General features: G+C 43.3%; 1 protein-coding gene across 1 annotated transcript in view; it reads right to left on the bottom strand.

Annotated features, from left to right (window-relative positions):
* Nucleotides 1-501: 501 nt before the first annotated feature.
* Nucleotides 502-14,971, bottom strand: part of LOC138513742 (cathepsin S-like) — a 32,881-nt gene continuing 18,411 nt past the window's right edge. The window contains exons 6-8 of the mRNA XM_069628824.1: nt 14,366-14,528; nt 5,168-5,267; nt 502-1,400 (exon numbers count right to left, since the gene is read on the bottom strand). Coding sequence (XP_069484925.1) covers nt 1,277-1,400; nt 5,168-5,267; nt 14,366-14,528 — 387 coding nt within the window. The 3' untranslated portion in view covers nt 502-1,276. The remainder of the gene's footprint in view (nt 1,401-5,167; nt 5,268-14,365; nt 14,529-14,971) is intronic.

Genomic DNA, 14,971 nt, shown 5'->3' with positions numbered 1-14,971 from the left:
AACATGTTGAACTGATAAATGGCAAGATAATTCACTTGTCCAATATGGAGAGTTCTTGATTCTTTTCAAAACGTTTCATATTTAAACCCATTCAACTATATATTTATCCCAGCAATCATTACCATTTAACCTTATCTTATCTTTCACTTTTTGTTGTGAACCATGTCTGTCTTTTCTGTTCTCCGACTTTCTCTCTTCTTGCCATTTCCTGTTTACCTTTTCCCTGTTTCCTATTCACCCCACCCCTCACGGTCTGGCTTACACTTCGGGAGGGGTCACAGTTGGCCCATATGGACAAGGTTGTGGCGCATTGAGAACACTGTGGTGGTGATTTGCACAGTATAAAGGCCAATTAACATAGAATAACATGTAACGACCCCTCTCCCCCAGAAAAACAAACATATCTGCTACAACTAAGAATTCGATGAATGCAGACATGCTAGAAATCTCTAAGTTGACTCTTGTTCTTGAAGAAAAGACATCCAAATTAGAAGCTGTTGCTCATTAGCATAACATTATTCTTTATTTGTGGCAATTGCAGATTGTGATGCTGACAATACAAACAGGTGGGTAGAGAAACAAGTAGCTTTCCTTTTGGCGGAATCACACTGCCGAGTATAACAATCAGAATGAATCAGTATTTGCCCCATGGGTATTTAAAGATCCTCGTCATGTAGTCGGGAAGTTATGACAATCAAACATGATATTTGTTTTAATACTGAGAACCATGCCTTGTACATAAGATCAGTTAAACAAGGGGAGTGATTCTTAGCCAATCACTGCACAGGGCAAATGTGCTCTTACGTCACATTAATCATAAAGAGCGAAGAAGCCGCTTCTGACGCATTTTGCTCCATAGTTACCGACCCACATTACCCCTACAACTTTCTTTCTCGCCACAGTCATCTCTCATAAGTAATGGCTGGGATGAGGAAATGTAGGACTAGGAGTTACATTTTAAATTAAAAATGTTTCCTGCTACAGAGCATATCTTAGCAACAGGCTTTTGATACTTATCTGTGTCCATGTTGTGGTGATTAATAAGGTGATGCTGCCCCCTTAAGATGCCATTTTGCTGAAAAGGCTGTGCACTATGGGAACCTCTGCTCCTATTGTGTTTCTGCATGTGTCTTCATAACATACATAACATTAGTCATTAAAAGGATTTTTTTTTTATTGAGAATGCATAAGAATGTTAGGTATTGTGCAAAGAAAGCCAACCCACATCTGGGCATTACAAACACAGGTCCAACACAGGGGCCAATAGGAAAATTGCTTATTCTTCTATATCCTCATCGGGACCCAAGATGTCGGCGGTAGCGGCCTCCTCCCCAATTGCACAATGGTTGACATTGCGACGAACCTTCCCATAGCCGCCATCTGCCCAGTCAGTGCCCCAGCTGAAAGCAATCATGTTGAGGACATTAATGTTACAATGAAATAATGCAAGATACTATGACTAATCACAAGAAAATACCTTGTTTTCCTAAAGCACCTTCAAAGATAAATGTTTACAGCATTACAATTCACGTAGGCAGATAATTATGAATTTTCATTGACCTCTCCAGGGGCCTTTGTACCTGGGGACACATCTTTAGTAGGCATTGGGCCTCATTAGGACTCCGGCGCTAAACCATGGTGCTATTAGCACCATGGTCCATGCTGGAGTCCGCCATGGCGGAATGGGGAATTACCACCCCATTCCGAGGTTGGTGGGGCGGTAATTCCCCATACCGCCATGGCCCTTCCCCATTCCCATTTTTGCCCCATAGGGCTCAATGGGAATGGGGAAGGCGCTAATTACAGTACCACAAATTGCAGTACCGTAATTAGCACCAAGGTCCCTTTGCGGGTCCCTACTGTAACGGCTGGTAAAACCAGCCGTTAAGGTCGGGTCCCGCAAAGGGACCTCGTAATTAGGCACTAGGTGTTTAACGGCGCCGCAGCCGATTACGGCGCCGTTAAACACTTAGCGCCTGGGTCATAATGAGGCCCACTGTCTGTATTCAATCATGAAGCTCAGGTTTTAATCGAAGTATCTGTTTCTTCTGGTGATTAGTAGATTTTCCGGCGATTCACTTCACTAGAACATGTCTCCTTGCTCATTGCTTATTGAAGTGACTTTGAGCCATTGACCAATGAAACATCGACACTTGTATTGTTATCAACTAATAGAATTAGTAGTCCCTTTATAGGAATAAAACGTATCACAATCTTTTGTAAAAAAAGAGAGGTTTCCGGGTGCAAACATGTGAGCAAATCCTCTCAGATTGAGCACCATTATAGTGGGCCACTCCTACGTCACTTAGAATGCAGTTATGCTGTGATCTCTCTACTGCAAGCAGTATGGATGTGGGAATTTCTTAATGTATGCCTTATAGGTCAATAGGGCATTAATGCCGATTCAGTACTTAAAGGCAAATTGCATATGCTATGTTGAGAGGTTTTGATACTTTGCCAAAGAGGGTTAACAGCAGTGAGACTTGTCCAGAGAGTCATGTTTTCTGCCCCCTCCTAGAGGTATCCGGGAGCAGAGGGGTAAATGTGGAATAATGTAAAATGCCCATGAAAGATTTGAAAATGTAAGAAAGGGAATGAGGTTTAGTGATGGAGTTTGCATGACTGCATAGTAATCATCATTACTCTCAGTTATCTGGCTCCTCACATTATTTGTTTATTATTATTTGCATTTGTATCGCGCACTTGCAGTTCGGAGGCATCGAGGCGCTGTTACAAGAATATGTAAGAAGTTTTGAATTGCAGATTCATGAGCGACCAGGGGTCTCTTCGTTACAGTTACAGACTACATTGCTTACTATATGAAGACCAATTTCCCTCTTTTTGGAGGGACTGAGGAAGAGGGGATTGGAGGTATCAGAATTTGCACTATGCTAGTTGGCAAATGAGGAGGCCCAGAATGAGGACTCTTACATCTGATACAGTTTAATAATCTAAGATGGCAGAGACTACAATGAGAGTACCACTAGGAATGCCGCTACAGGCGCTTATGAATGCAATCAGCATCAGATCAGGTTGTGCATAGAAATCACCCCACAAGCAGCCCTCGGCCTCCTCTGTTGCAAAGACATGGCTGCCCTGGAGCAATTGGCACTGCAAAGCAGTATGTGCCAGCAGAAATAATATGGCTACTACACAGTTGGCAAATATGGAACTACGCCAGGAAAGCGGGCTCTCAATGCCACGAGCGGCAGCAACCACAAGCCTCCGCTGTGTGCAAGCCACATGATCAAGTAGTATTTTATACCAGGCAATGGGAGTTATCATTTAGATAACAAGCTTTGTCCCTTGTTAGCAGAACTTGCATTTGACTGGAAACCCCTGATATGAGTGACAAGAATTAATTTCAAACTAATGCCACTATGCCGGCCCCTTGTGTTAGATTAACTCACAAGGGATATTCATGAGGGATTTCCACCGGACTAGAGCTCTAAAAAGTTGGTAAAGTATCTATTCTGCAGATACAGTACATACAACCAGAGGCGTTGCTAGGGTACTGGGGGTGGGGGCTAAGGGTGCTATAGTCCTGGGTCTTTTGGTTGTAGCCCCGGATAGAAGCTCAGGGGTTAAGACCAAAAAGGCTAGCTAGCCCCCAGTCCCGACAGTCCCAAAATTAGCATAGCCCTGGATCTTTTCCAGACCAAGCAACATCCCTGCATACAACCACTTGTGGAATAGTGTTACGGAACAGAACCTGAACAGGTGAGAGGCAGAGATTGGAGAAGTGCCAGCTCGAGAAGGATTGGAAACTGAGGGTTCAGTTTGTTTGTGGGTGTAATAATATGATTCACAGTTATGACCTCAACCTCAGAGCGGCCTCTTCCATGGCCAAGTCATAAATGTGAAAGTAACAGACTTACACTGAGAAGTTGGAGGCATTGGGGATTACCTGTGACCCATGAAGAAAGAAAGTCAGATGCTGTAAACAACACAAGACACGGCAGGTGTGGAAACTATGCAAGGTCCAATCATCTCCTTGTTTCAGAGGACATTTCTTAAAATTGACTTCTCTGCTTCTTCATGGGCTGGATGGGAGAGTGCAGTCATGCACAAAACTATCAAAGGCCAGAGTAAAGTCTGTAAAATCCCTATGGGGGTCATTACAAGTCCCCCGGTATCCCGCTGGTAATTCTGACGGGATACCGGCAGACTACCATACCATCTCTGCCATCGATATCCCAGTACCACTGTGATATTACGGGTACCGGACATGCCGGTAAATCCCTATTCCCATGGGTCGCGTAGGACTCCATGGGATGGGATGCCGCATTCACTGGCACCGGTAATATAGGTGAAGTGATTGCAGAAATTCTTTGCTGGTAGGAGCCTGAACTACCGGCAGGTCAGGCTTACAAGTAGATCACAGCCCCTACCGGCAGACTTGTAGTTTGCCGCTCTGGAAAGGTACCGGTATGTTATTACCAGCACCTTACTTCCGGACCGCCAACCTCATGAGTATGTACGGCCGCCCACAATGTTGTGCCTAAAAGAATATGGGATAATATAATATCTGTGTCTAGAGGCAGGACCTCCTATTATTTTGTTCTGCTGGTATCCTAGAACTCTAGATTGAGAGACCTATGTCTTAGCATGTCCTGCATCCCTAACCTGATCTCTGCAGCGAGAGGTGTATGCATTAGCAGGCTTTGCATAGCTAACTAGACCGCTGCTGACGAGAAATACTCATGCCTCAGCTAGGTCTCCATCCATAACTGGATCTCTACCACAGAGAGGCCTATGCCTTGGCTGGCTCTGCATCTCTAATTAGATCTCGGCAGGAAGAGACTTATGTTTTGGCGGACTCCACAATTATATTTAGATTTCTGCATCGCTAACTGGACCTGGGCAGGGAGAGAGTTATGCATTGGCTGGCTCTGCATTTCTAACTGCCAATGACCTTTCAGGTCTTTCAGTGGGGGGGCCTCCATTCAAGGCTGCAGCAGACATACAAGTCACGTTTTCTGTTTCCGGTTGTTCAATTTCTAAATCCTCCTCTTATGTCTGTGGTGTAGCAGTTCCTGCATCAGCTGCAGAGAGGCCAGAATCAAACCCCACTCATATTTATCAATCAGCTAAATATTAGACCTGGCAGAAACAAAACACCAAGTAGTGCACAGGGCAAAGAGACTCTGATTACATAGAAGCCCACCTGTTTTTTATTATCCAGTAGTCTTCGTCGTCTTCAGTTCCATAACCGACAATGATGATTGCATGGTTTGCTTGCTCTGCACACTCTCCATCAAAGATCCCTGGGGACAAAGCCAGATACAGTGGCATATGCTTTAAACTCAGACATGAAAATAACTTCCAGTTCTAAAAATACCATTACATCACTGCTTGATTTTTAAACTGCACTTTGCATATTTATGCAGCACTGGAAAGAGACTCGTCACCAGCTATGTGTGTGAATGCTTGGCTCGCTGGCGGCTCCAGGGGTGGCGTATAGTGGATTGCATGCAATTCATCCCAGAAGAGAATATTTATGTGCATGCTATAATATTTGGGTAAATGTGTGCGAAGCCTCGGGCCAATAGGAAAAATGCAAAGAGATGGTAGAGGGAACAGGAAGGTGCGGGACTATCAAGTTAACGGAGGATGTTAGTGGGTGGGAGAAAAAGCTACAAGGGTGAGGCGTTGGGTGAAGTGGGAAAGCAGTGGATGGAAGTAAGTGGACAGGGAATGGCTTCGGGGGAAGATGAATGATGGAAAGAAGAAGTTGGGGAATGTATAGAAGGAATTGTCCTTCCATGAGGAAACTACCGTAATGTTGAATGAGTTGACAGGTGGATTGAGGAAAGAAAAGACAGGGGGATAAAGAGTCGAATGGAGGAGAATAAGGTCTGTTGGTAGACTGCTGATCTTTACTAATGAATAGATACATCTGTGGATGGAGAGTGGAAGTTGGCTGGTGAACAGCGGAAGCTGGTGTTAAGATTAGAGCAATAGAATTCGGGTGGAATAGATGGCGGGTTTATGCAGCAACATTTCTTACTTGATAATGGACAGGAGGTTTTAATGAGTGCATGGAAGAAGATAGCACGTAGTTCAGGTTGGCCTGATAGTGGACAGGTGGGTGCTAGAAAAGTTGGCGGATGGACTAGGAAGGCAACAGTCAGGCATGCAAAGCCAATAGTGGATGGCAATTAGTGGGCAGTGTCAGCATTTCAGGGGTAACAACTGAACAAAGCTCAAGTTCAAAGTGAATGAATTAGACAAACAAATTAGAAGGTTATCTGTTGCAGGTAACAATAGATCAATATACTCAGTTGCACGTGCTATTTGACATACAGAATTACATTGTATACTATCATATACATGTGGATCTAACTTTGAAGACTTGACATCATGATTTCTGACCGTACCAGAAAATATAATTTCTTAATTTCTGAGCTGATGTAAGACTGGAAATGATATGTAGGTTTTAACTATACAGCATAAAATGGAACCGGTTTCCTATGTTAGTGATGCACTGAAAAGTATGTTTTGGTCTGATGTTCACTCCAGGTTTTGGTGTTGTTTACGTTCTAATACATGCCATAGGTGTGGGGTACTGGCTGATGGGAGAGGTTTATATAGTGCGGGTTTGGTGGAGGATGGAGGCCCGGGAGCTAAGGACTTCAGACAGGCTACCTTTGTCAATATTTATGTTTGCTTAGTTTAGGACTACACATGTGTGCTGGATTCCACAAATGATTTTCCATACCCCAGAGATGAGAATATACACTTTGTGAATTTGGCATTAAGATTGCCCACACCTGAAATCCACCAACTTCTTCAATTCCACCCCAACCTGCATGTGCCTGCCCAGCTTGAGATCTCCAATTCAAAGTTGACCTTCCCTCATATATCCACTTTATTGCAAATTCCAGAACAGGCACAGACACTCAATTTATTGGCCTCTGAACTCCGAGGATCCAAGGTCACTCACTCAATCAAGACTTTAACATTGGGAGCAAGGTCCATAACACGGCATTTCAGGATTAATCATCCAGCTGGGTGGCCTAAGATGCTGTCATTCAAGATCCTCCAGGCAGCATGCAGCGGTGTTGAGGAGACTCTGCTGCTGGATGGTGCTTGGATCAGAATTCACATATTGAAGAAAAGGGAACTTGTAATGGCTTCCTTTAAAAATCTCAGATAACTATAATCTAGTTTTGATGCCACAAAAGATAAAAGGTCTCATTATCGAGTCACCTACATTGGTAAAACAAGACCTCAAAACAGGTATTAAAGTATAATGCCTCTTTTAACACCCATGTTAGCAAGTTAGGGAATTTTGTAGGTGCATTTAATAACCCAGAAGAGAACCCTTAGGTACTTGGAAGAAGACCAGATTGTGTGCAGATCCAACAGCAGAGCCCCTTGTTGATTACTAAAAGAAAGGGAGCCTGCATAAATTTCAGTCCCGGTTGAAGAGGGGCTAAGATAGAGTCTCAAGTATTACAGTGGAACCGGGAGATCCACAGTTGCAGAGAAGTCAGGCCTGGGAGTTCTGGGGGGCTTGCATAGGTGTAATGAGGCACAAGGGGGAATGGGGATTGAAATTCCCTTGCTTTCAGGGAAATCCAACCTACACCGCGGAGCAACAGACTAGTGGTTGCTGACTAACGCATGCTAGGAAGGGAAACTAGATATCAGAAGATTGCAGGAATAAGGGCCAAAGTGCATCATTAATGCTGAAGATGGCCTGATCTGGTGGAACCATCCCCATCCTGGAGTAGAGAGGGGAGCTACTCCCCACTGGAAAACAATCCAGACTTGTATGACCATGGTATTTTAATGTGACAGACCCTCCTACCCCCCACTTGTCTTCTGCATGCAATCTCAAGCAGTTCGTGGTACTCCTAATGTTAGGGACGGTATACAGTTCTTTTGCCGCAGGATTATTTGTCGCGGGACTTTTCAGCGCCGTTTTTTTATCGAAAAAAAATCATAGTTTTTTTTTTTTGGTGGGGGGTCTAAAAATGTAATAAATATTTGTGGGTGAATGGGAATAATTAAAAAAATAAAGGGGGTTTTGGGTGGGTAACCCCCCCAAAAAACAAATACAAAAAATAAAAAAATAAAAACAACGATGAAAAATCCTGCGAGGAAAAATCCAGCGGCAAAATAACGTAGAACCGCTAGGGACACGCGGTGGCTTGGGACCTACTACCCCAGATCTAACATTATGAGGAATAACCCTATTAAGAAGGCCTTCTCAGAATCTCACTGACAAACTAACATGGCACAAAGAAACCAAAATATGGCAGACCCCATGGATCTGGAGAGTTCTACGCTCATCATGGAACCTTTTATGGATACCTTCTTCTCTTTTTCGGAAGAACTCCAAAGAACACTTAAGGGGGAGGTTGCTGCGTTTAAGCTGGAGATATCTGCCACTATTTCTAAGAACAAGAATGACATTGCTAATCTCGGTGAAAGGATAGACAGTAATACAAAGCAATCAGTCCAAAGTCCAAGGCTCTCTAAGGGATTTCAAGATTTAGGAGAAGTGAACCAATCCCTCCAGTTAAAATATGAAGAAATAAAGAACAAGTTAAGACGAGATATGCTTAGAATTACGTTTCAGAAAGTTTCTAGCACTCTCAGGGTGTGTGTTAAAGACCTATTTAGACTGATTTGGTGTTGCAATGCACCCACAGAAATCCTGATTTATCGAATACACAGAGTAGGGCCAATGAGTGGAGGCAAACACATATTCCCTTAAGATATACATCTCAGAGTACATAGCTGCACACTAAAATAGAGAATCCTGAATGAAGCCCACAAGAGGAGGACAATCCGGTACTTAGAAAGAACAGTCCAAGTATTTCAAACGTCACATTGGACCCTGATGAGGAGAAGGTCAATGAAACAAATAATCATCTTAGTATCACCAATAATGGTATTTATACATTTCCAATGCCTCCCTTTGTTTTGGATGTGCCTGGGGAGGTGCGCCTTTAAAACACTTCACTAGCCCTGTCAAAGGGCACTTGGCGTATATTTCTGCCAAGCAACAGCACGAGGAGAGCAGCAATCCTCCTTGTCAGCATGCAGAGGGTGACAGGGTTTCATGACTCTGTTCTACAGATCCAAAGATATTTAGAAGGCAGGTAAAGGCCTGGAACCAGATAGACCTTGCAAAGCGTGCCCGTTTATAGAATCTTGTGGGCAACTGTTAAAATGGACGACTAAATACTTTAAATTAATATATAGTCATATAACATAAGGGGTTTAAATTCACTTAATGGGATGGAACAATTATCTAGAGAAATGCACAAAGAAAACATAGCAATTGCAGCACTTGAAGAAACAAACTTGCTACAAAAAGATATAAAGAAGCTGAAGCACTGCAAACATAAAATACTTTCATTACACACCTACTTGCACTCTTTTTTTGAAAATCATTTCTCTTTTATGCTCAAAGTGTAATTTAACGACAAAGAGAGTTTCTATGTGATGGTCAGGGGGAGAATGAATGGTAATCCATGCACCTTTGTATCTTTCTACATTAGAAATACAAAACAAGTGAAGTTTATGACCAAACTGCTTGAGGTCATGAACAATTTTGCAAGAGGAGAGATATGTATGGCAGTGGAAATTAATTTGGGACTAGATAGAAATATTGACGAAATACAGTTTGGGATGAGAAGTTCGAAAGAAATATATCGGAATCATGCCTGACTGGTACATGGATATGTACAACCCCTCAAATCTAAGACAATACACATTTCTCCTCCATTCACCACTCATATTCACACACTGATTATATATTCCTGTCAGTAGATTTACTGAGGAAAAAAGGGGGCGGGGTGGCTACAAGGGCAGAGGTATTTTTAGTCCATTGCCTTTTGGCACATCAACTCGGAAGGTGGGGGTGCAATCAGAACACATATTTGGAGGTTAAATAATAGTGTTTTGAAGGACTCAATACACTTGAAGTATTAGAAGTCTACCTAAAAGGTTTTCTGCACACAACGTCTCCTAAGAAAATGTCACCTGGTATTTTCTGGGACAGATTTAAGGCTGTGGTTAATGGCTCACTGATTGATTTTTTTATTGACAATGTATATGGTGCCTATACAGCAGAACGTGTTTCCAGGTGCCACAAGACAAAGGAGGGGGGAGCAGAGGATGAAAAACAGCGATAACGGTCGTACTAGGCCTTGTGACATTCGGACCGTGCAAGTGAAGTGTCAAGAAGTGCAGGGGAATGGGGAGATCAGAATGGGGGAGGATATTGGGGAGAGGGTGGCAAGGGAAAAGTGCTGGAGGGAGGGGGCCCAGTGATGGGCCAGTGCAACGGGTGGGGAAGGGGGATCAACTGTGAGTAGCGGGGTGGACCAGCTTAGAAGGCTAGTCAGGGAAGGGTGCTCCAGTGCAAGTGCTGGTAGGAAGAACTGAGGAAGACTGGTCGAGGGAGGCCTGGTCCTAGTATGACTCATAAGGGAGCACAGGCAACCAGTCTCAGTAGCAGATTAGCAGAGGAGGGGGAGAGAGAAGGATGAGGAGAAAAGGAAGGCCTTGAGAAGCTTCCGGAACTTAAGGAGATCTGGCTCAAGTCGGAGAGGCGCAGGGAGGCCGTTCCAGACGGAGCCTCCTGCCGAAGAGAGAGATCTAGCTCCCACTCTCTGCTTGGAGAAACGTCTGATCTGCAGAGATAGGGCGGTATCTAGGGAGAGAGAGTTGGATCTAGAGAGGTCCCAGGCCCCAAAACGCCTTGTGGATGATGCAAAGGGTCTTGAATTTGATCCTTGCAACCACTGGGAGCCAGTGGAGAGATTTTAGGGCTGGAGAGATGCAGTCCCTGGACTTGAGGCCAAGAATAAGTGCAGTCCTATTCTGGATTAGTTGAAGAGGGCGAAGGGAGGAGAGAGGCAGATTAAGGAAGAGGCTGTTATAGTAATCAAGCCTTGAAAGCACCAGAGCTCTGGAGACATTGAATTTCTTGGGGAAGCTGATTAAAGGGAGAATCCCTCTAAGGAGGTGAAGTGGATGGTGGGCCCTCTTGGCAAGGTCCGCAATGTGAGGTGAGAAGGAGAGAGAGGAGACGAAGATGACACCCAAGATTTTAGCCTCACAAGAAGGTGAGCAGAGGGGGCCCAAGGAAGGTGGCCAGGGTGTAGATGGGAAGGAGGGGGTAGGAGTCCCAATGAGAAGGATCACAGTCTTACTGAAATTAAGGCAGAGATCATTAGCAGTGCACCATGCCTGAATAGCAGTCAGACAGTCTGGAATGAGAGTGGAAGGAGAGGAAACAAAGAGGAGTGAAGCTTAAAGCAGAGCTGTGTCATCAGCGTAACACTGAAAATGAGGTCAGAAGGTGGAGATGAGGTGGGCCAGAGGGGCAAGGTAGATATTGAAAGGCCACGGCGAGAGGATAGAGCCCTGAGGAATGCCGCAGGTCGAGAGTGAGATAGAGGAGAGAAAAGGGCCCAGTTGTACTTGGAAGGCCGATTTGAGAGGAAAGAGGTCAGACAGTCTAGTGCCCGGTCTGTGATGCCCAGAGTATCACAGATCCGATTTATGAGGATGGAATGGTTGACAGTGTCAGAGGCAGAGGACAGATTGAGGAGGATAAGAGTGGAAGAAGTGTTTTAGTAGAGATTTCACTTAAGAGTTTGAGGATAATCTCAATTTGGATCATCTCTGAAGATAATTTAGAGAAGGAAGTTAAAGAATTTCAAGATCAACACAAAATACACCCATTGATGCATCACACTAGGAAACTCATGGCAGTAAAGGGAGCAATGCAAATTTTCAAAATTTAAATAGCTGAATTGATGGTATTAAAAGCTCAACAGAGATTTTATGAACATTTGAAGAAAGCTGACAGTTTACTTCCCAACATCCATTGGGCACATACAAGCCATCATTGATGGAAATGGCAAAAAAGAACATGTTAGACAAACACAAACTAGACGTTTTCAGGACTTTTTATTAATTCTTAAATGAGTCAGAAAGTCATGATGTTGCCCAATTAACTGACTACCTAGACCTCATTGTGCTGCCTGCATTGCCTGTTGCCCAAAGAGATTTAATAGAGGAACCTATTATTCCAAGGGAAGTTCTTCATTTCATTAAAATGTTGAAGGATGGCAAAGCCTAGGCCTGGATGGTTTTACAATAACTTTATTTGAAAAGTTGGAACACATTTTTGCATTCTCAATTGCAGAAATTTTCAACGCATTTAGGGATGGTATTGAGCTGGGAATTTCGATGATAGAGGCCCATATAGTCGGATTTCTAAAAGCCAGGAAAGATCCCAAAAAATATTAATTATATAGACCTATTTCATTAAAACATGTTTACTAAAAGATCTAAATATGAATTCTGACCAATAGTTAGAAACCTGCAATGCATTATCTAATAGATCCCAATCAATCGCCCCAAAAAAAACATTTGGCAACATTGATCGTGGACTACATCTAATTGAAAAATCCAGTGGAAAGTCTAATCCTTTTCTGTGACTTGCCCTTGATGCAGAGAAGGCATTTAACAGGGTAGACTAAACTTATCTTAAAAGGTTCTTCATATGTTTGCTCCAAGCCCCAAGTTCATAAACAATCTCTGCTCTAACTACATGAATCCCACTTAAAAATGTACAGTTAATGCTTGACTATCTGACTGATTCTCTTTTCAGCAGGGGTGTCCGAGGTGCCCTTTTTTTGCGGTGACTATGGAGCCATTTGCGAAAGAAAAAGGTAGGATCAGGAGATTTCATAGATAGAACTGGGAAAAATCGAAGATACCATTTCATTATTCGTGGACAATGTAACCATTTCACTTTCTAAGGAAGAGAGGTCTCTAAAAGTAGTTTTGAAGGAGATTCTGGACTTTGACGCTGCCTCTAGGATCAAGGTGAATTTTTCCAAATATGAAAACTTAAATGTATCAATCCCTGAGACAAGAAACAGAATCAATCCTTAGAAAACATAGCTCCTTTCAGGTGGTATTAGACTTCGATAAAATACTTGGGGTGAATTGGACGACTGACTAAAACTCAATGGCACAATGTAAATTCAGCCAATAGTTGACACAATTACACATTATGTAGCTAAGCGGAAACATCTTTACATATCATGGTAAGCAGGATTTCTGTTATTAAAATGCATGTCTTACCATGACTTCGATACCTTTTTCCAGATGATCCCAATCCCTGTTTATAAGAGAGTTCTTACAAGTCTACAGACTGAATGGATGCATTTTATATGGCTGGGGGACCTAGAAGACATTTTGAAAAGTCATGTTCACTCCTAAGGCCAGAGGAGGCCTAGCCTGCCCTAACTTAATTACATGTTATGAAGCTTCACAATTCAAACATCTGAATGAATGGATGCAGGAGCAGAACATTGTGGAGAAGTACATCTGGGCACAGCCTTTGAACATTTTATTTTCCTTTCCTTTGCTGCTGAAAGTTTCCCCTTGCGGCTGTTCACTCTGACCTGACCTCCTGTTCCTTTTTTCATAATCTGCACCCAGATGCAGTTTGCTCTGATTGGTTTGTGTGTTATCAGATGCTATCACACCACCATCACACCTGAAAACAGTTACTTTACCACTGCTCAATTTCTGTGACAACCCAGCAAAGAAATCAAAAGTATACTTCTTTTCCATCAACATTTACCCAACTAATTTAAAACAGGCTTTTCACACCAGCACTTACTGATGCCACATCTCACAAGGGCCATGGAAAACTTGGGGACCTATTAAAGATTAAGGGTCTTATTACGAGGTGGCCGGTAAGGGGTTAACAGTGCCGGTAAAGGTACCGGAGCCGTTAACCCCATACTGCCCTATTACGAGGGCCGCTCGCGGGACCTGCTCTGGACGTCTGGTTTTACCAGACGTCCTTAGAGGGTCCCGCAAGCAGCCAAGCATGCTAACAACGGGCCTGTCATTAATGGGCCCGTTGTTAGCATGCTCCCCATTCCCATTGAGCCATATGGCGCTGAAATGGGAATGGGGATGGTCCGGGTCCAGGTTACCTGAATGGGGAAATACTGGGCCCTCCAAGGTCGGAATGACCTGGTGTTTCCCCATACAGGGACCACAGACCCGAGTTTGGAGCAGCCATTCCCTTATTAAGGGCATGGCTACCGCCAAACTCGTAATGAGGCCCTAAGTCTTTTGAACAGTGTAAGCTGGACTTTCAACTGACAGAAAAGACAGATTTCTGTACAGCCAACTATGCCACTAGGTTTTGCACCAGATGAATAATTCTGGAGTAATCACATACTTTACAGAGCTCATAAATTGCTTACTACAATACGGATTCAAGCAAAGGTCTAATCTCTAGAGTTGATAAGGTTTTGATGATGGATAACACAATTATAAAATGCTGTAGAGCTTCATACATTACCTTCTCCATTGTACAACTGGAACTCATCAGTCACAGCGAATCCCACAGTAAGTGGTCCATCCAAAGCCACGGCAGCCGCCATGTTCGATTCTTCTGGTAGGACGTAAAACTTTGACATTTTCATTTTGATTGTTTCTTTTCGTTTGTAGGCACACATCTGAGACTGCAGGGAGGACAAAATCACTGGTTGAGCAATCACCATGTCATACCTTTTGTTAATGGACAGGCAAACAAGACCAGATAATTCCATTTACATCATCAGCTTCCTTCCCAGTTGTTAATAACACAATACAACCATTAAAATGGGGTTGAAGTCCGAGGCTTTTAGCTAAACCCATTATGCATGCTTTGCACATGCGCAGACACAGACAACGTTTTTCATAGTGTTTTAAGGCAATGAATTGCATTGGTACAATTGATGGTGTCCACTAGTCATAATGTAAATGTAATGTAAATCCAGCTATTGTACAAGATCTTAAACATTTAGAAGTGGACTATTCCTTGTTGGCAGAAGTAAGAACTAAATATCTGGGGCGTTTATTTCAGTCTGAGCTCTTGTTTTCCCCAGAGGATCTATGGTACTGAGTTAGTGCAGCACATGAATTG

This window comes from Ambystoma mexicanum, chromosome 12 (genome assembly GCF_040938575.1).
Source record: "Ambystoma mexicanum isolate Mex_15411 chromosome 12, UKY_AmexF1_1, whole genome shotgun sequence".
Lineage (NCBI taxonomy): Eukaryota > Metazoa > Chordata > Amphibia > Caudata > Ambystomatidae > Ambystoma > Ambystoma mexicanum.
This window is presented reverse-complemented; position numbering and strand designations above follow the sequence as displayed.